We start from the raw sequence: 27849 nt of genomic DNA on the forward strand, positions 1-27849 counted from the left end.
CTCCTAAGCCTCCCTCCCAAGACCCTGCCCCTGCAACTCTGAGCCCAATCCCTGGGCCCTTCCAGCCCCTGAGCCTCACCCCTGGGCCCTGCTGGTACCTGCTCCTCTGTCTTCAGGTCCCCAAATTCCTCCAGGAACGCCGTCTCTGAGGGGAACTGCTGGGGCTCCAGGAAGTTCAGCAGGCTGAAGAGCTCCTCCACTGAGTTCTGCAGGGGTGTCCCAGTCAGCAGCACCTTGTGTTCCTGAGCAGAGCAGGGTCAGGGCTTCAGCGTCAGGGGGCAGAGCTCATGCAGCCAGAGTCAGAGCAACGGGTTCAAAGGGGCTGGCAGGCTCGCCCCAGGGACACTCACTTGCCCTAGCCATGACTTCACTCCTGGGGCAGGAGGCCAGGGCAGCGATGCAGCAGACTGCAAACCCCAAGGGTCTGAAGGGCCACCGCTGGCCCAGGGCACTGGTACCGATCTGCTCCAGGTCAGCAGGCCCCCATGCCATTCCTGGTCAGGACACAATGGCCATGCACTGGAAAGTCTCTGTCCAGCCCTGACAGGTCCCTGTGTCACAGGATCAGCAGGGATGCCAAGGCCAGAGTGCTGCCAGGGCAGGGCTGCGGTAGCTCAGCAGCAGCACCGCGTTGGAAGCTCGCTCTGCCCATGCTCTCTGGAGAGGAGTTCTCCTCAGTGCCGCTGGGCCAGGCCCTGTGCCCCCACAAGAAGGACCATGGTCCAGCAGTGAGATCAGTGGACCGGGAGGCAGAACTCCAGGATTCTATTCCCAGCTCCACTGCTGGCAAGTCTCGGCACTGCTCTGGGCTCGCGTTGCCGCCGGCATAAAAGGGGGCTGACAGTAGCGACCTGCTGGAGGGCCCCATGTCTCTACAGTGGCTGGGTGGGGCAGTCACTGCCTGTACTTGTTCCTTGTACTTGTACAGGAGGCACTGGCCCAGCAGGGGCCTGGAGCTGAGCGAGCCCAATGGGGCCAGCTCCTCCAGAGGGAAATGGTGCCCTTGACTTTGGGTGGGCAATGGACAGTCGAGTACACCCAGCTTCAGGAGCCAGCGTGAGCTCAGGGCGAGCTCGTGCCGCTCCCCAGGTGCTGCGTTAAACACTCACATTTATCCCCAGGTCGCTCTGCACGCAGAGAGCAGCTTCAAGAGCTGCCGGCTGAGAGAATGAATGAAAGTCGGGGGTGCTGGGAGACTGCAGCTTTCCAAGGGCATCGTGCAAAGAGCAGAGGGTGAGGAGCCAGTGAGCAGCGCGGGAACGGGGCCAGAATGAAAAGCAGAGGCTTGCAGTAGCATCCCATTAGCCTTGTACTGCCCACGCCCGCAGGGCTGCTGTGTGGGCAACCCGCCCCCAACATGGGGCACCAGAGAGTCAGACACGGACCCTTTTATGGCCCAGCACAAGCCCTATGACGAGTGCCATTCTGCAGTGCAGCAGAGCCTGCTAGCCTGAGCACACCAGCATGTTGGTCCCCTCTCCAGGGGCACCATGTTTGCCCAATACACATCCGGCAATAGTCGGCACTGATCTGCTTCTCAGCCTTCACCCCTCTGCGTCATCCCAGCACTGACAGCTTTGTGAGCTCGCTGAATACCAAGAAAAGAGCTTGTTTCTAGAGCACCTTTCATCCCAGAGCTCTTTACTTACCATTGCTAATACACAGTCTTTGTGCCACCCATCACTGGAAAGCAGCTGCCTCTAGAGTAGAACACAGCACCACTGCAGGACAGATGGGGCAGGGAGTGCTGGAGAACAGCAACTCCCTCTGACAGGGCAGGGGATGTAATTAGCCAAGGTGGTCTGGCCAGGAACTGAGGTCAATGTCCCTGCTCTAGTGAACTGGGCCACAAGACTTGTAATGAGCACAAGTGGTCAGCGCCCCTCTGCTAATGCCCTTCTGGCAGCATCTCACGCTGGGTCAGCAGCATCTGACACTGCCCTGGAGGGCCCCAGCCGAGTACCCACCAGGCCCCACAGCCTGAACTGGGGAAATCACAGCCCAGGGTTCAAAGGCTGAGGGCATCTTCCCAAGGACAGCCGTGCCAGTTGATGGGGAGGGCTCGTTCCCCTTCACAGCCAAGCCCTGGTTGTGCTGGAACAGTACCAAGATGTGGCTGAGTCCAGCCCGCTCTGCGCTCCCGTGAGTTCTCACCAGAGCCATAAGCTTCAGCCCCTCCAGCAGCTTGCAGTTCCTGTTCTTCAGCCGATGGGCCTCGTCGATGACCACGCAGCGCCACTGTATCTTCTTCAGCTCGGGGCAGTCGGCGAGGATCATCTCGAAGGTGGTGATCACCACATGGAATTTGAAGATCCCTGGAAGAGGGTTACCCTGAGGAGACACAAGCCAGGCAGTGCTTTATTCATGTCAGGCAGCGGGACACCCCAGACAGGCAGGTCAGCTAGCCACAGCTATTGGGCAGCCCAGCCCTGATCTGCGGCAGCTCTTCAGAGAGCCAGGGGCTTCATCAGAGAGGCATTTCGGAGAGTGTGCTACAATGTATCTGTGCAAGGGGAAGGCACTGCCATCCCAGGCCGCAGTGACACTGCAATGGCAGCCATAGGCCTTGCGCAGGGCCAGCAGGGGGACCAGCAAACCTGAGGGTCTCCAGCAGCCAGAGGGTGACGCAGATGGAAGTGCTGGCCTCTTGGGAAGATGCCCTTAGGGACACTGGGACAGGGCTGCACAGTGGTCCTGACAGGCCACACCTCAAATGCAGACTCCCGAGCCCATCTCTCCTCACACAGCAGGCTGGAGTGCACATTCAGCCAGGACTCTCAGGGCCTCTCCCTGCAAGTGCAGGGGGCTCCCAAAGGGCCTGTATCCTGCAGACTGGGTTCCTCCTACCCCTCAGACTAGGTGCTCCTGACACTCCGAAACTGCAGGCTAGGTGCCCCCCAGCCCACCACATCCCTCAGGCTGGGGCCCCCCCAGCAAACTGCGTCTCTCAAGCTGGGTGCCCCCCCAGACCACCACATCCCTCAGGCTGGGTGCGCCTCAGCCCTCTGCGCCTCACAGACTGGGTGCCCCCCTGCTCACCGCGTCCCTCAGGCTGGGTCCCCCCGCGTCCCTCAGGTTGGGTGCCCCCCGGTCCACCGCATCCCTCTGGCACCCTGTGCCCCACAGAGATTGGGTGCTCCTGACAATCCACACCCCACAGGCTGGGTACCCCTCCCATCCCTAAGGCTGGGTGTCCCCCAGCTCTCCGCGCCCCACAGAGCAGGTGCCTTCCCAACACACCACATCCCACACACAGGGTGCCCTCTGACCTGCCGCTTTCCAGAATCAGAAAAGCAGGCTCCTGCTATGGAGGAGGCGAGCCCATTCTCAGCAGAGGAAGGGACCCACGGCATTCCCACCCTCCTGCAAGAGCAGTGCATGTCTTGGTTCGCATTGCGCCCCATCACTCGGGTGTTTCAAGAGCACCTTCCCTGCAGTTAGGGCAGCCCCGTGTGCTGGGCACACCCAGGCCAGTCGTTTCATGAAAAACTTTCCTCATGATGCAGAGCTAGGCAGGGAGCCAGGCTGCAAGGCTGACCCCAGGGGTATCTGTGACACTACACCCCATATTCATCATGGGGGTATGATTATGACATAATTATGATGCAATTTGTACAAGATGAGTCATGTGATGTGTCTAAGGAAAAGTTAGGATTTGCTGAATATGATTATCTTATTTGTGTGCATACTTCATTTTTGTATCTAAAGTTATGAATATTGACTATATATCTGTATTTCAAATGTAGTTACACCTGAGGGACCTCATTTGTAGGCAAGATGCTTCCAGTCTAGACAGCTGGTTGGAAAGGGCCTATTCAAGATAATGGGCCATCAGGGGAAACAACAGGCCTTAGGAGAAGCTTATTCCTCATCTGGTGAGCCTTCCTGAGAATGCTCCAGACAGTAAGTAATGGCAGCTATGACTCAGCAAGGGCATGTGACCAGACCACATGACACTGATCTCCATTTTTCCACAAATGGGGCTGAGAACTGAGGTTGGAAAAAGGGTTCCCGCCATAAATTAAAGCTATATAAGGTGGGGTGTGACATCACCTAGGGGCCTCACTTCCCACACAAGGACACTCCTGGAAAACCCCAAAGAACAAAGACTGGACTGGGGGAAAGGAAGTGTTGGTCCTAGGCTAAAAGGATTTTTAGCCTGTGTATGGAAACCTGGTGAATTGCTTGTATCATCAGCCAGGGTGAGAGATTGCTATTTCGTATCCAATCTATCTAGTATGTTAGGCTTAGTTTGCGGTTTTGTTTATTTGCTAGGTAATCTGCTTTGATCTGTTTGCTATTATAATCACTTAAAATAGATGGTTTTGTAGTTAATAAACTTGTTTTATGTTTTAATCTAAACCAGTGTGTCTTTGAAGTGTCTGGGGAAAATCTCAGCTTGGTTTAACACAAGCGTATCGTGCATATTCCTCTCCACATTGAGGGAGAGGCAAACTGAATAATAAATTCAATCTGGTTGGGGTTTCGATCAGGGCAGGACAGTACAGCTTTGGGGTCCTAGGCTGGGGAGCTGGAGGTTGGCTGTAGCCTCTCTATTGCTGGTTCATGCAGTGCCTGGTCAGCCTGCATGTAACTGCAGCTGGGTGTGTTGTTGCCTGTGCAAATGCTGGTGGGAGTGTAGGTCTGGGAGCAATCTACAGCTTGTCACAGCAGCACAGTGTGAGAGGGAGCCCAGGTTGGTGAGTCAGAGGGTACCCCAGTCCCAGGTAGCACCCCAGAGGGAACCCGTCACGGCATCCATCCACAACCCCAGTGGCCAAGCAGGAGAGACCCAAGGGTCACTGGGCCATGGGGAGCTGAGAGTGGCAGGCACCTGCATGTCCCTGTACACCATCTCATACTGCTGGATCATCTGCCTGCTGATTTGGCTGCCATGGTACACGATAGCATTCATCTCCGTCCAGGTGCGGAACTCCCGCTCCCAGTTGGTGATGGTGGAGAGCGGCGCAATGATGAGGAAGGGACCATGAATGTCCATCAGGAAGATCTCAGAAAGGAAGGTGATCGACTGGATCGTCTTCCCCAGGCCCATCTCATCCGCCAGGATGCAATTCTTCCTGCAGATGCAGCACAACACACATGGGGACACATTACGCATGGGGACACATTTAATAGGCAGCAGGTTTAAAACAAACAAAAGGAAGTCTTTCTTCACACAAGGCACAGACAACCTATGGAACGCTTTGCCAGAGAATGTTGTGAAGGCCAAAACTATAACAGGGTTCAAAAACAAACTAGATAAATTCACGGAGGATAGGTCCATCAATGGCTATTAGCAGAATGGGCAGGGATGGTGTCCCTAGCCTTTGTTTGCCAGAAGCTGGGAATGGGCAACAGGGGATTGATCACTTGATGATTACCTGTTCTGATCATCCCCTCTGGGGCACCTGGCATCGGCCACTGTCAGAAGACAGGATACTGGGCTAGATGGACCTTTGATCTGACCCAGTATGGCCGTTCTTATGTACACAGCATGTTGGGGAACCCACAGCACTGACACTGCCTGCCTTGCCACCTTGGGCAGGTCATGCCACCTCTCTGAGTCTGGGAGAACTGCAGACAGAATGGTCTCCCAGGGGGTTTGGAGGGGGAACTTAGGGCCTCTAAAGCACTACGAGATGCTCACATTAAAGGTAGTCCACCAAAATATCTGCACATTACAGACCCAAGGTCAGTGGGAAAATGCTCACACAACTGCTGTGGGTGCACACACAAATCAGGCTACTGTGCATGCAAAGGCTAACCATCTGCAAGTCCATCTGCTCCAGGTATTTGTGCATGGGTCAGTGCACAGCACTGTGCACATTTCTGTCTCTTAAGGGCATCTGTGTCCCTGCTATTGCCAGGGGCACACCAGCATGGCCAGCACCAACCAACCAACTACCCAAGGGACGCCCAGTGGAGTCCTCATTCTCCTGAGGCCTCACCAGCCCCAGGAACGCACCAGCACCTAGCACACACTTCATGCCATCTGGAAGGAGCCAACTTCATTGGTATTAAACAATCATAAAGGTAAAATTACAAAGAACAAAACTATATTGGTTGCTGCTGACATGCACCCTGACAGCAGGGGGAGTAGTGACCCATCAGACCATGGGAGTGATAAGCCCATTACTCCTGGGGGAATTCTGCACCACTGTGCCCACGCAGAATTTATGTCCCCTGCAAATTTTTTTTTCCTCACAGAAAACAGATTCTGACAGGGAGGCACTGCAATTACACCTTTTGCCCACCAGGGGCTGCTGTGGCACCAGAAAAGAGGGCAGCTGACTCAGGGCCGGAGCAGCCAGCCACCACAGAGAGGGAGCAGGAGGGCTGCCTTCCTCACAGCATCCTGCCCGCAGGGCCAGGTGAGGAGGTATGGGATATGTGGGGGCAGGCAGAGCAGGACACACGGGGCTGCTGGGGGGTCACACAGACTGGTGTTCAGAAGGGCTAGTGGAAGGCATAAACCGGGGCGGGGCACAGGAGCAAGAGGGGTGATAGCATGGAGACAGGGACTGATGGGAGTGGAGGTGCAGGGACACATGGGGAGGGGGGAATGCGGGGTGTCATAAATATAAAGGGAAAGGTAAACACCTTTAAATCCTTCCTGGCCAGAGGAAAAACCCTTTCACCTGTAAAGGGTTAAGAAGCTAAGATAACCTCGCTGGCACCTGACCAAAATGACCAATGAGGAGACAAGATACTTTCAAAGCTGGGGGGGGCGGACAAAGGGTCCTCTCTGTCTGTGTGATGCTTTTGCCAGGACCAGAGCAGGAATGCAGGTCAGAACTCCTGTAAAGAGTTAGTAAGCAATCTAGTTAGATATGAGTTAGATTCTGTTTTGTTTAAATGGCTGAGAAAATAAGTTGTGCTGAATAGAATGTATATTCCTGTTTTTGTGTCTTTTTGTAACTTAAGGTTTTGCCTAGAGGGATTCTCTATGTTTTGAATCTGATTACCCTGTAAGGTATTTACCATCCTGATTTTACAGAAGTTTTTCTTTAATTAAAATTCTCTTTTAAGAACCTGATTGCTTTTTTCATTGTTCTTAAGATCCAAGGGTTTGGGTCTGTGTTCACCTATGCAAATTGGTGAGGATTTTGATCAGGCCTTCCCCAGGAAAGGGGGTGTAGTGCTCGGGGGGGATATTTTGAGGGGGAGATGTTTCCAAGTGGGCACTTCCCCTGTTATTTTTGTTAAACACTTTGGTGGTGGCAGCATAAAGGTTCAAGGACAAAAGGTAAAAGTTTGTACCTTGGGGAAGTTTTAACCTCAGCGGGTAAGAATAAGCTTAGGGGGTCTTTCATGCAGGTTCCCACATCTTTACCTTAGAGTTCAGAGAGGGGAAGGAACCTTGACACGGGGACAGGGACAGGGGTAGCTGAGTGGGGGTGGTGCAGGGATGGATGGGGGGAGGGGCAGATGTCCCTGACTGAACGAGAAAGGCTAAGGGTCAGCCAGGGTCTGCATGGGGGAGGCTCCTTAACAATCTCTTCTCCCCTTCCAAAAAAAAAAACACTGTTCCATACCCCTCCCACCCACACCCAACAATCCTCCAGGATCACCCCCTGGGTGCCTACCCAGCAATTACTTCCCTCTCCCTCAGCTCCTCTGTTATCCCAATTCCCCCAAATATTTGCACTGCTTCCGAGGGGTGCAGTAAATATGTTTCTGTATTGTAGTTTAAAGGAATTATTACTCAGAGTTCTGTATTAACATGCCTAGTAAGGAATCTATTTGTCAAAACACATTTCCTGAATTTTTTGTTGCTGTCCATATGGTTACAGACATACCTGCTAATAGGTATTTTGAAATAAATTACCAAAATAATTGAAACTGGCATGATTATATAGTGTTATTTTGACAAATAAAATATGCAGAATTTTAGAACATTGTGCGCAGAATTGCTAATGTTTTGGTGCAGAATTCCCGTAGGCATAGCTCATGCATCTGCTTCAGGAAGCACCCTTCCCCTCCAATGGCACAACACTCCCCCTGGCCACTGACATGTGAAACACCAGCAGCGCTCCTTGTGGTGGGGCGTGCTCCGGCCCCTGCTCACCTGTTGTACCAGTTGAAGAGCAGCCAGTTCATCCCCTCCAGCTGGTACTCCCGTAGCTGGTTGCTATTCTTATAGTCCCGTGACTTCTCCAGTTTCTGCCAGAACTCAGAAGCGGGGCGCTCCTAGAAGGGGGAGTAGAGAGCATGACCCAGGGAGAAGAACAGGCTAGTGCTCAGCGAGGTATAGCTGCAGACTAGGGACAAGGGACAATGCTGGGCTCAGGCTGAAAAGGGAAAACTTGGGAAAGAGGTTTCAAAATTATTAGCAAGCATCAGCTGATCAACAGCAAGGCCTCAGCCCCTAGATCCCAGCACCTGATTTTCCCCACCCCAAACGTGGGGGATGCAGGGGATCTGGGTCTCAGGATCAGAACAGCAAGGGGCTGCAGGTCAGGACTGAGGGGCATTGGCAGCACTGTGGAGGGGTCTCAGGATCAGAACAGCAGGGGGCTGCAGATCAGGACTGAGGGGCATTGGCAGCACTGTGGAGGGGTCTCAGGATCAGAACAGCAAGGGGCTGCAGGTCAGGACTGTGGGGCATCAGCAGTGCTGGGCGGGGGCTCAGGATCAGAACAGCAGGGGTGGCAGGCCAGGATCCAGGGACATCAGAAGCACTTAACCAGCACTTGTGCTAACAGGCCTCCCTCTCCCCGTGTCACAGAGCGGCCAAGAAGCCGAAGGGTACTTTACCACATGTTTGATCTCTGGTGGGATCTGCAAGGTCTCGAACTCTTTGATTTTTCCAGGGTCAACGTCTTCCTCCAGCTCCCAGGTGCTCTCCTCATACGGCAGCGAGCACCATTTGACCAGGTAGTGGGTCACCTCCTGCAGCGCAAGGAGAGGTGCGTCGGAATCAGGGAGGGGGACATGTTCTGGAAGGTGAGGACCGGGGGCCACGCATTCTCTTGCCCCATGGGGTGTAAGCCCCCAGCATTAGCGAGCACACCCATGAGTGCCAGCCCACCTGCCTGCATGTACTGCACACACAAAGACATGCACTCACACACGTGAAGACATGCACATGAGCCTGCCTGCCTGCATGTACACACGTGAAGACATGCACACTCAGGCCATGCAGACCCAGACCTCTGCTCAATCCAAACCTGGCCCAAATATCCCCCTGCATGGGCTAGGCCCTCAGGGTTCAAGGTCTCCTCCCCAGGCCCCAGATGCCAGGCGACAAGGAACACAACACACCATTCTCTGCAGGCTAGGGATCAAGGATCAGGCAGGGACTCAGTGCCAGCCTCAGGGGATCACCGCATTTCTAGCCCCCTGCTCCCAGCACTTCTTCCCTCTGGGTTTGCTGAGTCAGCACTTGGTAATAACTACCCTGGAACCAGTGTTCCTGAAACCCACAGCTCTCGGCAGGTCCCATAAACAGGTAAATAAACTTGCCTTCCCAGGGCACTTCCATTGAGCTCCCCCTGGGCACAACCTCTGCCCTCCCCACTGTGCCTTGCTCCCCCCGCTTCCAAATGAAGAGCAGCTGCATGCTAGGGGTGGCACTCACCTCCCCAGTGTCAGAGTCCTTCGTGTGAGCCACCTCCAGGATCCGATCCACCTCCACGTAGTCTGGGTTGAACAAATCCTCGTCAGGCTGGTGCAGCGGGAGGAGAGAGAGCGACACATTCAGTTTGCCTGCTGGGCCGAGCAGACCCGAGGGTGAAAGGGACATGGTCCCAGGGCTCCACAGTGCAGGGAGCACATACCGGAGCTGGCCCCTGCATCTGCCTCCAGGGGGCCACCAGGGAGGTGTCGGGAGAGCAGGCCCCTTGCTGCTCTAGAACGCATGAGAATGCTGGCTCTGTGCTGCCGCTGATGGGAAGGAATGTCTGCCTGAGCTCAGCGAGCGAGGAGCTCACACCTAGGGCACAAGCTAGCTCAGAGCCCGGCCCTGTGTGCTCGTGAGTCCAAGGGCTCCCGCCGATGAGCGGCCAGACACAGCCCCAAGCAGGCCTTCACACCCCTCCGTCCTGGCAAACCTCAGCAACCCGGGTCACCTGCCAGACACAGCCCCACCTGACTCTCCTCGGCCAGCTCAACACAGCCAACAGCCCGGAGCCTGGCACCAAGCTGTAGGGGCCCTCACCTCCCCACAGTCCCACCACTCTCCCTGGCAGGAGCAAGCTGCAGAGGGGTCACTGCCACCCTGGCAGGCTGTGAGGAGGGAGGGGAAGGAGATGGGTTTCCTTGTTGCACAGCTTAGAGGCCGAGTCAGAGCACGACTTGCACCCTGCCCGGGGTTAGGGGCACGATGCTCTCCAGTAGGGACACTGCGTCTGCACACTGGGCAAGGGCTGGGAGTCGGAGCCCCTGAGGGTTTACAGCCATGCTTACAAAGACATTGCCATTTCCTCAACGCTGATTTACACTCGCCAGGACATGGCACAGGAGCCGCCGGCAAATATCTCCGGAGTGAATGTTAGGAAATGGCTGTGAATGTTAGGAAACGGCTTCCAATCTGCTCACAAAGCGGAGGGGGAGGGAGCAGCCGAGCAGGGCCTGGGTGTTTATGGCTCCTTCTCTCCCTGCAACAGCCCTGCCCCAGGAGATCTCGCTCGCCCGCACCATGAGCAGGCACACTGCACAGATGAGTGCGTAATGCCAGAGGGCTCTCCAGGGAGCCACGCTGCCCCCACTCCTGCAGCAGAGATACTTCATGGGCTGCAAGAGGAGTCCAGATGCAGATGCCACCCCATGTTATACATCCCCTGCCCCGATACACACTGCCCTGGCATGATAGTGCCACACACACCCTTCTCACACTGCCCTGATACACGCTGCACTGGCACGATGGTGTCACACGCCCCTTCTCACACTGCCCTGATACACGCTGCCCTGGCACGATGGTGCCGCATGCCCCAGCTCACGCTGCCCCACTGCCCTGGCACGATGGTGCCACATGCCCCGGCTCACACTGCCCCACTGCCCTGGCACGATGGTGCCGCATGCCCCGGCTCACACTGCCCCACTGCCCTGGCACGATGGTGCCGCATGCCCCGGCTCACACTGCCCCACTGCACACTGCCCTGGCACGATGGCACCATACACCCCCTGATCAAAGTGAACATGACCTGCTAAATTGAGGCACGAGGTGCCCATGCCAGGGACAAGCCACAGGGGGTTGGGTTAGCTCACATGTGGCAATGCTGGCCTGAGCCCTATGTCCTTCCTTAGACAAACGTGGACTGTCAGTGTGATCCCCCAGAGCCACGGTGGGTTGGGGGCAGCAGGGCTGACAGCTTGCAGTCATGTCTGGCACTGTGGGGGGTGTCACTGGCCCCACAGGCACTGCTGAATACCTCTCCCCCCGTCTGCTTGGGCTGCTGTGAGGCTTCTCCTGATCATACACACGTGAGCCAAGGAGCAGAGTCCATCCAGTATCCCCTTCAACCCACTGGCATTGGGCTGGAGCTAGCAGCCAGCCCCAGGACTAGGAGAAAGGCTGCCTGGCTGCCTCCAGCTGGGTCGCATCGCTCAGAACAGAGCTGGGGCAGGTCTGGCTAAGCCAGCCGTCAAGCTGAAGCTCCTGCACTGTAACTGGGGACAGCTGGGCAGAGAGCATGGCAGACGGCAGTGCCCAGCCGGGGCTCACGAGCAGCACCCAGCCAGTTCGACTAGCCCAGCTCTCCAGAGAGGAGATAGAAGTGTCAGCCGCCTGGCCATGGCCTCACCTCTGTGAAGATATGCTTCATCTGGGCCTGCTTGTTCCGAAAGCGCTTTATCTTCTGAGAGATCCTGGGGTCTTTCTCCAGCTCTTCCAGCGTCGCCCACTTGCAGTGCAGGTAGGAGCTGCGGAACAACAGGCAGGCAAATATGAAAGCCTGGTGGGTCGCGATCCCGCCCCCCTCCCAGCATGAAGGAGCTCTCAGTGACCCCCCCACTGCACTAAGCCCTTGGTTTGTAACACAAGGCCAGAGGCTGGGGAAACAAATGGCTCCAGTACAGCTGAGACTGAGCTCCATGGCCAAGGATGGCAGCGACTTCCTGTTCCTAACACCCTGCCAGGGGCATGGGCTCAGAAGGAAGCCCAGGGGGAGAGGTTCCAAGCACCTAGCCAGAGCTAGCACAGGCTGGGTTTGCATCAAGCTGGCAGCCATCCCAGCAAGGTGGGCGCTAGTGCGAGGGGAGCAGCATGGGGCACACACGTGCACACACCTCCGCACACAGCACTTCCTCAGACACACTCCGCACCCAGCGTACGGCCACACACACCTCTCTGCGCACACCACGTGCACGCACACGCACATACTTCTCCACACAGCACGTGCACACACACAACTCTGCACACAGCACGTGTGCCAATACAGAACATAGACGTTGCACGTACAAGTTTCTGTACTTGACGTAGAATTCCTCCATCTCATAGGCCAGGCCGCCCGGGTGAACCTGAAACCAAGAGTGAGCGGGTTAGCACCAGCCAGCGCAGGGAAGGGGTGCGGGGCCAGGGACCTCTCCCCTGGTCAGGGCTCCGACTCTGCTCCTCTGGCCTGTGTGTAAACTGGAGGCAGAACAGGAGCACGGGAGACAGCGAAGAGGAGAGCGGAGCAGCATGGGGCTTGGGAAGATGACGAGCGCTGCCCCAGGTCTAACTCGAGGTTTCAGTGGAGGGCCAGGAAGGTAACAGAGAGACAGAACTTCCTCCATGTGCTGCCCCAGAACACACTTCCGCAAAGGGCAGCCACATGCCAACAGCTCACCAGGCCCAGGCTCCCACCCGCGTTGGCTCACTGCCCGACTGATGGGCGACAGCCTTCCCCTGCCCAAGGCCAGGTGGGCACCACGTTAGCCCCACCCACAGGAAGCGCTGGGATCTACCACACCCCAGAAGTGTGGGATCCAGTAGAAGTTGCACACAGCTGGCACTGTGGGGACCCAGTACTTGCCCCTTTGGGATGTGCAGGCTCTGTCAGACCCCTTTTCACGCACCTTGTCCCAACCCCGCAGTCCACCCCGCTGCTCCAGAAAGGGCAGTGTTCCCATCTCTGCCCTTCATGGAGCTGCTCTGTTGTGAGGCTCCTCTGCTGGCCTCACCCAGGCCCAGCAATGGCCATAGTCAGCCAATCAGAGCCCTTCTCTCATCGTGCCCACTGTATCCTGAGAAAGCCCAGAGCAGATGCTCATGGGAGGCAGCAGGGGCTGACTCCTGGGGAAGGGGGACTCCCGGTCAGTGGGCTATGCCTCTTCCTTGGGGGTGTCCAACCCCCAACGGTGTGACATCACATTGCCTCAGCCCCCAGCGAGGAGGCCATGGGCAGCCATAGGGCCATGTCAGTATGCCAGAGCTGTGCCCAGGTGTCTCCCATTTTTAGACACAGGAGGGGAGGGACACTCACCTCCTTCTGCACCAGTCTGGAGGCAAGGATCTTCTCAATGATGTTGGCATCATCCTCAGGGGGCTCCTGAGGGCATCGAAGGGAAAGCAGAGTCAATACCTTGGCCTGGTAGTGGGGCACAGCACCCGCAGCCCTGCCACACAGAGCTCACTGGCCGCCCCACTCGTCTTCTGCCCACTGGGCTCACAGCAGTGTGGGAGCCTGGAGCTGGTAAACAATGGGGTGTTCTTCACAGTCCCAGCTCAGAGGGATCAGAGCAGCACCACTCACTGCTCTTCAGACAGGCCAGGAGCAGCTTCAATGGCCCCTGGATGGGGCTGCAATTTCCAGGGCTGTGTTTGGGGCCAGGAGAGGGGAAGCATCATCCCAGCACCCTGGCTCCTCCTGGTGGCACTCAGCTGAGGCCGCCCAGACCCCACCTGAGCCCCAGCAGTGCCCAACGCCAAGGTGCTATTCCCTCCTAGCCACACACACATAGGGAATGGCACCAGCAAGCCAGAGGACGGGGAGGTGCTCTGCACTGGGGGCTGGACAGAGCCTCAGGGCCAGCGTCTGCCTGTCGGTGCACCAGCTCCAGCCTCTCCCAGGGGCACGAGGGAGCCAGCAGCGCACAGCACACGCACAATGTGGGGGGTACCCTGAGGACGACACGTGTCCTCTTCCACCCTGCAATATCACTGGGACACAGAGTGTCCCAGGGCAGGGCATGACTCCCCCTCTCCACAGGGAGGGGCTTGTGCTCTGCCGCAAGGCTGGAGCAAGTTTAGAAGCAGACCGCCAGTGGAAGGGCTTGGGGGAGGGGGAGGAAATACAAGCCACAGGCTCCTGAGAGCAGGACAGGTGGGGCACCCAACTACATCGGGGTGAGCCCCACATCGGGGAAAGCCCCACACCTCATGGCTGGCTGCATCACTATCTGTGCCACTCACAAAACTCCCCATCTCCATCCCTGGGGGCACCATGCACACTGCACACGAGTGTTGTAAGAGCCTTGTGGGTGGGTTTTGTTCCTAGCCTTGGAAGGGCCAAGGTGCCAGTGGGTTTCTCTAGCCACAGTTGCTATGGTCACCTCTAAAATGCTGGATGTCAGATGGAGGCAACGAATGCAGCCAGCCCCAGAGGCCGCAGCTCGTCGGACTTGCTGGCATAATGCCGCAGGGGAGCAGGAGGGATGGAGCATTTGCACATAGTGACCCACCCAGAATGGGGTTTTCTCTGGGGTGTGCTGGGGTCAGGCCACATTTGCCCTGCCCAGAGGGAAGCAGATGGCAGGTGGGACCAATGGGCCTGCCAAGGACACTTCCCTTTCCCATTTGGATTTCAGCAAAGGATTTGCTGGGGTCTCCCAGGAAATCTCACTTGCAAATCATTTCCATGGGCCAAGCTAGGATCACAGGCCTGTGACAGTGGCCAAAGGAGAATCAGCAACAGAGAGAAAGGGCCGAACATCTCCCCTGGGAAGAGCAGCAGGGTCGCGCTGAACAGCTCAGTAAAGGAGATGACTAATATTCACGTGGAAGCTTGGCTGAGAGCTGACTAAGGGGTACACAAAGAGAGGCTGTAATCAATATTGAACAGCTTCGCTAAGGGCTGGAGCAGGGAGCGAGCAGCCAGTGCTTGACACTCAGAGCAGAGACCCGGCCGAGAGAAGTGTCAGAGTCTGCCAGGACAGAGCACTGACACAGGGGCACCTGGAGAGAGTAGAGACATGGGCACCGAGAGAGCGTGTATACAGGCACATCCGAAATGCCTCAGGACTCACAGTGAGTGGCCAGCGTGCCAGACACAAGGTGATGAGGCTACAAAGATGGCGAGCACAGCGCTGGGCTGCAGACAGACCCCATACTCTGGAGCAGGGAAGCGATTGCCCCATACCGCATGGGTGGGCTGTGATCACACCCCCCACACAGGGCACTGCATTGCCAGAGATGCCAAGAAACTGGAAAGGGGTCAAAGATACCAGCAGGCTGGAGACACTAATCTCCACAGCCTCAGTCCTGACAGCTTAGTGTGGTTAGGGGATGCGGAAGGAGGGACATGGTAGCAGCCCACAGACACCCCGAGGGCATTAATGCCAAGGAGGGAGGGGATCACTGAGTGTGGTGTCGGGGCAGAGCTGGTGGGGCAGGAAGACAGCCTCCCCTGGGAATAGCCTCCCAGAGAAGGGGCAGAGCAGGGCCTGCAGAAACAAGAGGGAGCTCAAGCCCCGGACCATGGGCTGAGAACAGGCCCTCAATGACCTGGCAGGCCGACATGCTGGGGCTCTGGATGGTCCTTCCTATCTCTCAGCGCTAGGAGGTGCTGGGGTTGAACGCTTCGCTTTCGGAGAGCCCCCCGCACACTCTGCAAGGAGCCATGCTGAGCTCAGCTGGACAATGCTCTGGGCAGCTCTCACCCATCCTCTTAGGCACATGCACTGCCCCACACAGCTGGCTCCCCCTCAGACCCACACGCTCCTGCTTGCTTTCAGTACACAGCCAACACCACATTCATGCCCCTCCCTCAATACAGCAGAGCCCCAGCCCCTCTCTAAAGGAACGGCTGGCGCAAGACAGGCTAGTGGGCCCTCCCGTACCTCTGCCTGCCATGCCAGCGTGGACGCGGAGAGCGCGGAGGCTCGCCCAGCTCCCAGCACTGCTATCGTCTCGCCATCGTCATCCACCACTTTGAAATCCAGGTCCTCATTGTATTTCCTCCGCTTCACCTGGCGACCCGAGCGGCGCTTCTGTGTGGTAGACAACACAGACAATCAGAGGGCTGGTGGACAACACCACCTCTTCCTCCCCATGGCCACGGGAACTCACAGGGGACGGAAAGGTGCAGGAGGGGAGACAGCGCAGCCACACCTGGGAGAATCCCATCCCCACCCCGGCCTGTGGGACAACAGTGCCCTATACAGCAGACACTGCCAGAGTGCGCAGCTATTCTCACAGTGATTTCCGTCTCCGTCTCTTGGCTCTCACACAGGGCACTACCAGAGATCAGATCCCCCTCCCCAGGTCAAAACACACAGCTGCTCACACGCTCCCTGAGAACCCCCAACACGGAGCACGGTGTTTGCACCCAGCATTCCAGCCCTGTGGTTCAGGTGCGTCCATTTCGGGCCCATCCTGGTAGGTGCCCAGGGACTGCAATCCTCGGAAACCATGGGGCATTAAGGGCGCCTGGCACCTCTGAGGATTGGTTTAAGCCACATGCTTTTCTAGCCTGGCTCAGAGGTGGCAGGGGAGCACCGAACAGAGGCCAGGGCTCAGGCTGGGGTGAGCACCGAACACAGGCCAGGGCTGAAGGATGCTGGGGGATGGTGAATCCCCTGCCCAAATCACATGGGCCATCTCTTAGGGGACCCCAATGGAGAGCTGCGCTACTGCTGGATTGCGGAGGGAGGTTCTCAACATGACGCTCCCACCCCCATGAATGGAGCAGGCTGCCAGTAGCACTGCAGCCCTGCTGCCCAGAGAGCCAGAGACCAGCAGGGCTCCACAGTGTTGGGGGGGTGCTGCCCATGCTGTGCTCAGCACACCCTCCCGCTGGCATGAGGAGCAAGGCACTCCCAGACCCACTGAGCTGGGGAGCAAGGGGTCAGAGGGAAACACAGACAAGTGATGTGCAAGGGCAGTGTGCTGACATTAACTCTTACATAACCAGCCGCAAACCTGGCCAAGGTAGCTATCCACTGACCAACTGCTACCTAAGCTCAATGCACAGGCACCCAGATGTACAAAATCAGCTGTAGGAAGTCAGAGCTGTGTTAGATCCCCAGGACGTACAACAGGCTCTAGCCAGCTGAGCCCACTGAGGCCAGCGCCTTGCACATACCTGGCTGTCGGCCGACTCAGCAGACTCCTCAGGGCTCTGCAGAGACGGGCTAAGGAGGCCTTGATCCAATTCCAAACTCTCCACTGGGATCTCGTTTTTCCTTTTCCCTTTCTTCTTCTTCTCCACGGGGGTTGGTCCTTGCTCCTTGCTGCCAGGAGAGACGGACAGTTAATCCCTTCTCCAGAGATGTCAGAGCTCAGCATCCAGGGAGAGGCCAGCAAAACCCTTTGCCTTTTTAGTTCTTTAATCCCACTTTGGGGAGCTTCTGCATCAGGTCACCAGGATGCACAGAGGCCAGTGGGGAGAGCTCCCCTTGGGAGTGAACCCCAGCTGTACGCAAGGCACCTGGCCCCACAGTCACAGCATTCTGACCATGGGCCTGGCCCCATGGTCACAGCACTGCATGAATCTGGTCAGGATGCCTGGCCCCATGGTCAGAGAGCCACACGGACGTGGCCAGGATACCTGGCCACACGGTCAGCCCTGTTAGGGAGTGTGGTCTACTGGTCAGAGCAGGTATCTGGGAGTGATAAGAGGAGGTTACCTATCTGTAACTGAAGGCTCTTTGAGATGCATGGAGTACCCCATCTGTATTCCACTGAGGGGTCTGAGCATGCACCCGGAGCTGGAGCTTTTAAAAGTAGTAGTGTCTGTGTCCACACACATGCCCTTGGTTTCGTCCGGGGTGGACTGACTGTGCCCTCAGCTCCTTCTTCACCACAAATCAATCAGATCTGCGGCAGAGGGGAAGGAGGGCAGGACTGGAATACAGATAGGAACCACACATCTCGAAGAACCACCACTTACAGGTAAGTCACCTCCTCTTCTTCTTTGCATGACAGTCCCTATGGTATTCCACTGAGGGTGATTAACAATCAGTACCTTAAGAAGGAGGAGGGTGTGAGGATGATGACGATGCAACCAGGGAGAGGAGGATGGCTGCACCGAAGGAGGCATACATAGAAGAGTCCTGCACCAAGGTGTAATGGGAAGAGAAGGTATGTACTGAACTCCACGTGGCTGCCCTACAGATGTCCATAAGGGGCACGTCATGAAGCACGGCTGCAGTTGATGCTTGAGCTCACGTGGAATGGGCCTGTATCCCACGCAATGGAGACTGCCCTGATAACTGGTAGCAGAGCATAATGCACCCCGAAACCGACTTAGAGATCCTCTGAGCGGAAATCACTTGTCCCTTAATGCATTAAGTTACAGCAATAAAGAAGCCTAGGGGACTTCCTGAAGGGTTTTGTCCCCTGCAGGTGGAAGGCCAGGGCCCTGGGAATGTCGAGGGAGTGAAGGCGTTGTTCCTCCACTGAAGCGTGAGGCTTTGGAAAGAAGGCAGGTAAGTGCATAGGTTGGTTGATACGGAAACAAGGGACAACCTTAGGCAGGAACTTGGGGTGCACGAGTAGGGAAACCTTGTCTGTGAAAAGTGGTAAAGGGGCAATCAGCCATCATGACCCCCAGTTTGTCCACCTGTCTCGCAGAAGTGATAGCCACTAGGAAGTCAACCTTTATCGAGTGAAGAGAGAAAGCATGAGGTCATAGGTTCAAAGGGTGACTTTGTCAATGTCGTTAGGACAAGGTTGAGGTCCCATTGAGGAGTGATGGACTGAACAGGAGGGTAGGTTCATAGAAGACCTTTCCAAAACCTGGAAGTCAATACATGAGTAAAGACAGCGTGCCCCTCAAATGGAGGGTGGAAGGCACTGATAGTAGCACTTGATGGAGCTGAGAGTGTGGCTGGATGCCTTCAGAGAGAGGAAATAGTCCAGAATAAGAGAGATGTCCACATTTTCAGGGACAAGGCTCCAGCTTTGGGACCAAGAAGTGAAATATTCCACTTGGCCCCACAGGAGCACCTCGAGGACTCCTTCCAGCTGCTCAAGAGAATGCCCTGCACTGCCGACAGGCATTCCCACTTTAATAAAGATGCCCATCCAAAAACCAAGCTCTGGGGTGCCGGATCCATCTGCCCTGTTGCATGACCAGTTCCGGGAGAGATTGTAGTGGGGAGTGCACTGACATGCAGAGAAGCAGGAGAAACCAGAACTGTCAAGGCCAGAAGGGGACAATCAGAATGACTGTCACTCTCTCTCACCTGACCTTGTGCAGGACTCACTGTAGGAGCAGTAGGGGAGGAAAGGCATAACTGAACCGATCAGACCAGCAAAGGACTAGAGCATCGCTCTGGGACAGGACACCAAGACAGCCTCTGGAGCAGTATTAGGTGCACTTGATGTTGGCCTGGGAGGCGAAGAGGTCCCTGATTGGAGTTCCTCAGCAGCTGAAAATGCTGGTGACTAGTGTTGTGAAGCTTCCATTCATGAACCTTCTGCTGAGAGAGTCCATGATTATGTTTTGAATTCCGGGAAGGTTCGCCACGGAGAACAGAATCTTGAGGATGATGCACCAATCCTAAAGGCCTCCGCCCAGAGCATGGGAAACCTCGTGCCCCTTGCTTGTTGATGCAGTAGACAGTGGTATTTTCCGATATGATGAGGACATGACAGGAATGGATGGATGGGAGAAATGCCCAACACGCTCTCCTCACTGCTCTAAGTTCCAGGGTGTTGATGTGCATCCGGGACTCCCAAGCAGTCCAAGTGCCTTGAGTCATGCACCTGCCCATGTGGACCCCCCATCTAATGAGCAGGGCATCCATGATAATTGTCATGGAAGAGGAGGGTGGGAGGAACGGTATCCCAGTGCACACCCGAGCAAGATCTGCCCACCACTGGAGTAGGAAGAGGACCTCATGGGGAAAAGTGGAGAGAAGATCCATAGAAAGGTGCTGTGACGAAGTTGGGAATTTTTGTAGTGTTTTCCATGAATAGTGTGTGCGCACCTCAGTTTTCCTGTGTGCTGCACGTTTAACAAGGTGGTGAGAGAGGGTTGTTGGTGCAGAGGACCAGGTGTGACGTCGCCTAGCAGCTGGGACCCCCAGACAACAGCCTGGAGATGGGGTACCCTAACAACTGGTGACCTGGTGACTAAGAGGTCCACCCCAACTTGGCAGTCAGCCGGTTCTGGCCCGTGGGAGGACAAAGGGGTGAGGACCCCAATGACCTGTTTACCTGGGACGGAAGACAAAGGACAGGGGAGGAGCTGTTGGGGGAGACGACATCAGATAATTGGCTGGATGGAGGGGGCTGCTGGAGTGGAGAAAGGGAGCAGCCAGAGCCCACCTGGATGCAGGAGAGACCTAGATATATGGTGCTGAGGGATGCTAGGCCTGAGGGCCTGAAGAGTTTCCTGTGCTAGGTTCAAATGCTCAATAAACCTTTCTGTTTTACGCTGGCTGAGAGTCACTCCAGCCTAAAGATCAGGGTTGCATTATTCCCTCTGGGAGTGGAGGCCCGGGGGTCCAGAGCGAGGGAACTCCCTGAGGGGACCCCCGGTGAGAGACAGGCGTGCTGAGGGCTCAGAGAGGTGCGGTTCCAGGAGCCAGAGGGGCCTGCAGCTTAACCGCTGAGAGAGAGTGGACCCCCGAGAACAGCTGTCACACTGAAGGGGTTCCTCCCAGGGACCATACAGAGCCAAGAGAGAGCATGAGTCCTGTAAGTCCAGGACAGGTGCGTAGGGAAATATACCCTCTGGAGCCATAGGTGTAGGCAGCAAAACCGCAGATGAGCGAATGCAGTCACACAAGTGCAAGCCGACATGTTGCCAAGAAGAGAAAGGCAGGTTCTGGCTGGGATAGATGGACTGGACACCACCCTGAAAATTAGGTCCTGAAGGGTCTGGAACCTGTCCTCCAGCAGGTCTGCATGAGCCGAGATCACGTCGGTACGTGCCCCAATGAACTCTAGCAATTACATGGGGTCCAAAGTTGATTTTTCAATGTTTATGCTCACTCCCAGGGAGGAGAGGTGTGTGAGCAACATGGAAATCGAAGCTCAAGCTTCCCTTCTTGATCGTATCGCCAGCAGCCTATCATCTAAATAAGGGAATAGAAGGATCCTTCCACAGCGGAGGTGGGCCGCCACAACTGAGAAAACTTTGTTGAATACATGAGGAGCAGTGTTGAGTCTGAACAGGAGAACCCTGTACTGAAATTGATGATGATCTGCCATGAATCTTAGGAATCGTCTGTGGGAAAGGATGGATGTCCACATGAAAGTAAGAACCATAAACCACATACTTCTTTCTAGGGAAGGAATGATGGCCGCCAGAGTGACCATACAAAACTTTGGTTTTCATACTAAACGGTTGAGATGATATAGGTCTAGGATCGGTCACCACCCGCCTGTCTTTTTGGGGACTAGGAAATAAGTGGAATAGAACCCTGCCCCCTGATGGGCTGTGGGAAGAGATTCTATCGTGCCCATCTGAAGTAGGAAGTCCACTTCTAGGGTGAGGATACGGTTGTGAGAATGATTCCTGAAGCGCGGGTCGGGGATATGGACGAGGTAGTGTTTGGAACTTAATTGTATAGCCATGTCGAATGACATCCAGGATTCACTTGTCCATTGTTATTGCACTTCAAGCTAGCAAGAAGATAGCTAGGCACCTGCCAAAGCGGGTGGGCCAGGATCACAGCATGAGGCACAATAGTTCGCGGCTCTCTTAGTGTTCTCTCTGAGATGTTTGAGTGTGAGATGCAGGAGGTTGTGATGACAATGAACTGGAAGGATAGGATTGCTGGGTCCTCTGCCGTTTGCGAGAAGGCTCATAGGATCTTTGGAAAAACTGGGGAGCTTTGAAGCACTGGGTTGGAGGTGGATGGTAGAATTTGAGCTTGGGCGCCGGTGTGTAGATACCCAGAGACCGGAGGGTTGCTCTAAAGTTCTTGAGGGAGTGAAGAGAGTCATCAGTCTTCTGATCGAAGAGGTGAGACTCATCAAAGGAAGATCTTCTATGGAGGTCTGGATCTCCTTCAGGAAGTTGAAGGAATGTAACCAGGACTCTCTGTGCATGACAATACCCTTGGCCATCGTATGCGAAGAAGTGTCTGCTGCGTCAACCGCGGCCTGCAGCGTTGTCCTTGCCACCAGCTTCCCTTCCTCTAGGAGAGCTTGGAATCGGGCCTGATCCTGCAGGGGCAGTTTATCAGTGAAATCCATAAGTTTCCCGCAGGTAAGGAAGTTGTATTTTGCAAACAGAGTCAAGTAGTTCAAAAGGCAAAATTCTAGGTTGATAGAGGAAAAGACCTTGTGGCCCAAAAGGTCCAGGTGCTTCCCCTCCTTATCTGCCGGGATGAAACGCGGGTGCTGTTGGTGAGCCCATTTGGTAGCTGCCTGAATCACAAGAGAGTTCGGTGGAGGATGGGAGAAGTGAAACTCAGGTCCCCTCAGAGGCACTTAGTACCTCTTCTCCACTCCTGTGAGGGTAGGTGTGCAGGTATCCAGAGTGTGCCAAATAGTCCTATCTGGTTGAAGGATGATAGCTCATTGATTGGTAGGGCCACCCTGGCTGGTACTGAGGAATTTAAGATGTTGAGCAGTTTGTGCTGCTTATCTTGCACTTCCTCCAGTGGGGTGTTGAGGGCACCAGCCACCCTACAAAGCAGCTCCTGAAATTGTTGCAAGTCATCCAGGGGCGAGGCAGGAGTAGAAGACACTGTGGTATCCAGGGATGTAGAGGGGAACTTCTCCAGATCTAGTGGTACCATCGGAGTTGGACTCAGCGGTGCATTACCTAACACCGAGTCTGAATGCCTGGTGGATGATGGTCAGAGAGGGGAGAGAGGGGATTCCTCATGGGCGGAGCAGGAAGGTTCCAACAGTGGGTACTGCGGCCACGAGCCGCAGTACAGCCATCCTGGCATGGATCTGACTGCGAATGTTGAGGAGGGCCCCATAGAGCAGGGTACTAAAGACACCAATGCTGGGTAAATGGTGGATACTACCATGAAGCTGACAGGGCCTTGGAGTACTCACGCCGGCGGTACGGGAGGGGACGGCCTTGGTCCCTGAACAAATCTTCCGAATCCAAGAAATCAGAAGCCAGTTCAAATGGTGGTGCCATCAGAACTGAGGAAACTGTAGAAGGCTCTAGGGAGCAGGCGGGAACATGGCCCAAAGAAGGCAAGTCCAACCTGAGAAGTGCACTCTCTGAGGAGGCGACAGTGCCAGAGGGCAAGAAGACCTCTCCTCAGCAAAAGAAAACAGCTCATGCGGCTCCAGAGGCTGACCCAAGTCTCCCCAGATCAGTGGCAACCGCTCTTCAGCTGGAACCAGAGCTGGAGCGGAGGACTGCTATGGATCCAGAGGTTTCCTGGACCTTGGCAGTGCCAATCTGGAAGAAGTATGAGTTTCAGTGGACAGGGCCGACAGATACAATGGTCTGTGCGTCTTCTTATCGTGCTTGTGCGCCTTGGAACGTGCTGCTTCTCTGTGGACAGAACTCATGGATTGGGTAGTGTTCTTCTTGGACATGGAGGAAGACTTACTGCCATGCTTACGTGCAGGCTTCCTTGCCTCATGGGTAGGCCCCAACATGGGTCCATAGCGCTGGTACTGGTGGAACTGGACTGGAGGTCTGTGGTAGGAGACATGCTCTTAGCTTGCTCAGTCCAACGTATACGGACGTTCCATGGCCTGGATCTGACTGCAGCCTCATGGTGACTTCCATGAGGTGCTTCTTGAAGTGAAGAGCCCAGCCTTTCCGCATACGTGCAGGGAAGGAGAGACAGATAATGCACTTGGATGCAACTTATTGCTTGGGGGAGGCACAAGGGCGGCATTGGTACTTGTCACTGACCGAGAACGAGCAATGGCAGGAAGCGCAGATCTTGAACCCTGGTGTCTTCACCATACTCCAGTACCCATGCCTGGGTGTTGGGAAGACTGAGGGGAAAGATGGGAGAGAATGGGACTAACAGTGAAAACGGCATCCCCAGTCCTTAATATCCAAAGAACTACCACTGAAACTATAAAAATAACAAAACTATTAACTATGTACAAGAATAACAGTCTTTTTTCTCAGTTTGCAGAAATACGTCACAAGAGAAACAAAGAGGCTCCAACTCCGACCATGTGGTGGTGAGAAGGAACTGAGTGCGCGGTCGGTCTGTCCGGCCCTTTATCGCCTCAGTTGTAACCATGAGGCGAATCAATGGGGTATGCGTGAACCAACAGCGCCAGCTCCAGGCACATGCACAGAACCCTCAGTAGAACACAAGAGGGACTATCACTTTCCCACCTCTGAGATCCACAGGCTGAAGATGCTTCGAAGTACAGTTATTGCAGATCTCAGAGTGCAAAGTGCAACCCTGGCTTCCTGACCCACATGCCCCATGGACTGCTCCTCTGGAAGCTCTATTTGAAACAGTTCAGTCCTCTGCAGAAGAAAATGAACATGAGAAATCTGATCAGTTATCTCATGTCTTTCCTCACGTTGGTTCTGATACCCCAGTCTGTCAGCTCTGTGTGGGCAAAGTGGAAGGAGTTGTGAGTCTTCCCTGAGCCAGTAATACTGCTAGTTCGCATTGGGCTCTCTGAGACAGAGCCCTCTCGTTTCTAATGGTACCAAACTGAAGTGCTTGGCAAAGAGATTGGGGAAAGACGTCTATAATCCTGGTGCCTGCTAAAGAGATGATGATGTAACCAGGCCCTGCAGCCAACTGGCAAGAGGAGACCCAAGGTTTAAGAGGAGAGGACCATCACCTCCTCTCACACCTCCCACCTGGAGAGCTCAAAGCTCCTTTCAGACATTAATGAACTGATCCTCATAAAATGCCTGCTTGATGCCAGGGACACCACTACACTGGGACACTCGCAGCCTGCAGGACAACACTTAGTGCAGTGTTTGCCACATCTTCCCATTCTAAGTGTGGGACCTGCCCGTTTCCTAACAACACGCACTGGGGGCAGTATCCCTCGCTCACAGAGGTAAGGAGAGCTGAACTGACTGCCCCGGACTTGCACAGCATGTCAGTGGCAGAGTCAGCAGTAGAATCCACGTTTTGGATTCCCTGTCCCATGCTTTAGCCAAAACATCATCCTTTGCCAGGAAATCACATTACCCTGGGGCAAACGGTGGAATCCTATCTGCAGCCCTGCCACAGTCCCCGTCAGTAACGCACCACTTCAGAGAGGGAGGCAGGCTCGGGGAGCACACAATGGGTGGGGGATGACAGCCTAAAGCCTGGCAGAAGATATTCTCTCTGTTCATCTGCACTCTCTGCAGAACTCTAGCTCCCCCTGGAAGTCACTGTCCAGCTCTCTCTGCAAGAGAGGGATGCAGCTGGCACAGCCTCCCCAGCACCCCTGTGCCAGAGCAACATACTGCATCTGAAACAGGCAGCGGGAAGAAGTGCTGCCCCTCATTGTGAGCCAGGCCATGAGCAACAAGCAGGAGCAGGGAGCCCTGGGCCACCGCAGCGCCCTCAACGCGGCAGCTGGGAACCGCCGCAGCACCGCTAACGCGGGAGCAGGGAGCCCTGGGCCACCGCAGCGCCCTCAACGCGGCAGCTGGGAACCGCCGCAGCACCGCTAACGCGGGAGCAGGGAACCCTGCGCCCCCGCAGCGCCCTCAACGCGGCAGCTGGGAACCGCCGCAGCACCGCTAACGCGGGAGCAGGGAGCCCTGCGCCCCCGCAGCGCCCTCAACGCGGCAGCTGGGAACCGCCGCAGCACCGCTAACGCGGGAGCAGGGAGCCCTGTGCCCCCGCAGCGCCCTCAACGCGGCAGCTGGGAACCGCCGCAGCACCGCTAACGCGGGAGCAGGGAGCCCTGTGCCACCACAGCAGGCAGTTTGTGGCAGAGCAGGGACTTGAACCCAGGACTCACAGTCCCAGGGCAGTACCCTAACCGCTGGGCCAGCCTCTCCCCACCTCAGCTGTTCAGAGTGTAAGCTCTCTGGAGCTAAGACTCTCTCTACCCAGCCCATAGGGGCCTTGAGCTCACCTGGGGCCACTCAGCAGTACCGGCACACAAACAGCTAAGAGTACCTGACAGGGTAATGACCCGGCAGAGGGAGGCACCAGCTTGTTCAACCCAAGAATGGATCCAATTCAACTTACAACACACACACACACTTTGTACAGTGGGTGAGAGAGACACAGACAGACCAAACTCCCAGGCAACAGTGTCAAAAGTGGCCACTAACTGTGGGTGCCAAATGGGAGACACTTCAAGGGTTCCCGGACTGGGCTCCCAAAAAGAGAGGCAGAGTTCCTGGTGATCTGCAAAGCTCCTCTCCTGTCTGCTGGGCAGCTCTCCAGTCTCTTGCTTTCCCCCGACAGCAGGCTCACACACAGGAGTGAGACAGGATGATGGCCCTTTACTCTATGAGAGCTTCACCCCAACCCAAAGTCCAGCAGGACTCAGTCCACCCCCAGCAAATTCAATAGAAAGATACTCAAAGGCTACAGCAGAGTTTGATCAAACCTGTCAAGCCTCTGCCCAGCACCAATGGGGCCCAAACACTGGCTGCACATGCTTTGCAGGTGAGTTGGCCCCATCCGGAATGAACCAGGCAATGCCACACACTGGTTCCAGGCATGCATCTGGAAAGCATCAGTTCAAAGACCATGTACTTCTCACACAAACATCTTTCCCCTCTTACAGGTAACAGAATCTCACTATAAGCCAAAAGGTTTTCAGAAGTGAACGCACATCACTGTGCACGCTGCTAGCTGTCGCTGTGCGTAGCTCTCAGCTGGGCCAATGAAACATGAGTCAGATTCCCTTTGGCTATGGCCAATTCCACACAGGTTCTCAAGCACTAGCTCACACCACAATGTTTGCCAGGCTGCAGAGGAAGGGTTGCTGCACACAAGATGTATCCGTTGGCTTGTGCCCCCCAGGTTCATGGGTCGGCCAGGGTTTGTAAAAAGTGATTGAGACAAATGTGACATTTAGGCTGTAAGTGGCCTAGCCTCGCACCTGTAATACAATTAAAGCCCTGAAAATGCACGGCCAGTGTAACTGCACAGTGTAAATGCACAGCGTAAATGCACACCCAAGAGACTGACTGGTGTGTCACAATTAACAAATGTTCCATTCATGAACCCATATGATTAGAAATCATTTACAGGAGGCTGTGCCACTATGCTCAGGTCTTTAGAGTGTGCGTGGCGATCTTACCATCTACATCCAGAGACGGCTGCATAGCGCTGCCTGGCCTGACCAGGCCCTCCCTCTCCTAGTAAGGAACCACCTACTCCATCCCAGGCCCAGGTTGGCCCTGCCTTCCCCATGTAGATTATTCATTAGCCAGAGATGTGTGTGTGATGGAGGTGCCACCAGAAATGATCACGACCTGCTCTTCACCCTCCCCAGCAGGGCTGGAAGAAGCTGCCTCTGCAGTGCTGCCAGCCTGGAGAACATGAGCCCCAAACTCAGATCCCCACCCTGCAGGGAGAGGGGCCGGGACAAGCACCAGCAGCAAATAGAATGCAGGAGCTGTTCACGAAAAGCAGCATGGCCTAGTGGAGCGTTCATGGTGCTAAGCCTGGGGCCTCAGGCAGCGTAGCGAGGATCTCGCCCACCAGCAGGGTGGGGGCAGATGAGCTGGTCTTCTCCTTGCAGGGCACAAGGAGCAGGTATGGAACCAGCCCGCTGAGTGTGGGAAGGGCCAGGCAGGTGCTGAAGGTAGGGGCCTGTCTCCCTTTGGCCTGGGCCTGGCATGCTAGCTTCCCACCCTGCCCAGCACTGGGACCATGCAGCTGCTG

At 55.5% G+C, this 27849-nt stretch overlaps 1 protein-coding gene across 4 annotated transcripts in view; it reads right to left on the reverse strand.

Moving 5' to 3' along the window:
- Nucleotides 1–27849, reverse strand: part of CHD6 (chromodomain helicase DNA binding protein 6) — a 183052-nt gene that overhangs the window by 67553 nt on the left and 87650 nt on the right. For all 4 annotated transcript variants that reach the window (XM_073309956.1, XM_073309953.1, XM_073309955.1 and 1 more), the window contains 11 exons: nucleotides 17226–17373; nucleotides 15982–16131; nucleotides 13407–13472; nucleotides 12401–12459; nucleotides 11745–11862; nucleotides 9581–9667; nucleotides 8758–8892; nucleotides 8069–8190; nucleotides 4835–5078; nucleotides 2155–2331; nucleotides 99–242 (listed from right to left, as the gene is read on the reverse strand). In XM_073309956.1, the coding sequence (XP_073166057.1) occupies nucleotides 99–242; nucleotides 2155–2331; nucleotides 4835–5078; nucleotides 8069–8190; nucleotides 8758–8892; nucleotides 9581–9667; nucleotides 11745–11862; nucleotides 12401–12459; nucleotides 13407–13472; nucleotides 15982–16131; nucleotides 17226–17373 (1450 nt within the window). The remainder of the gene's footprint in view (nucleotides 1–98; nucleotides 243–2154; nucleotides 2332–4834; nucleotides 5079–8068; nucleotides 8191–8757; nucleotides 8893–9580; nucleotides 9668–11744; nucleotides 11863–12400; nucleotides 12460–13406; nucleotides 13473–15981; nucleotides 16132–17225; nucleotides 17374–27849) is intronic.

Source organism: Lepidochelys kempii, chromosome 13, assembly GCF_965140265.1.
Source record: "Lepidochelys kempii isolate rLepKem1 chromosome 13, rLepKem1.hap2, whole genome shotgun sequence".
Classification (NCBI taxonomy): Eukaryota; Metazoa; Chordata; order Testudines; family Cheloniidae; genus Lepidochelys; species Lepidochelys kempii.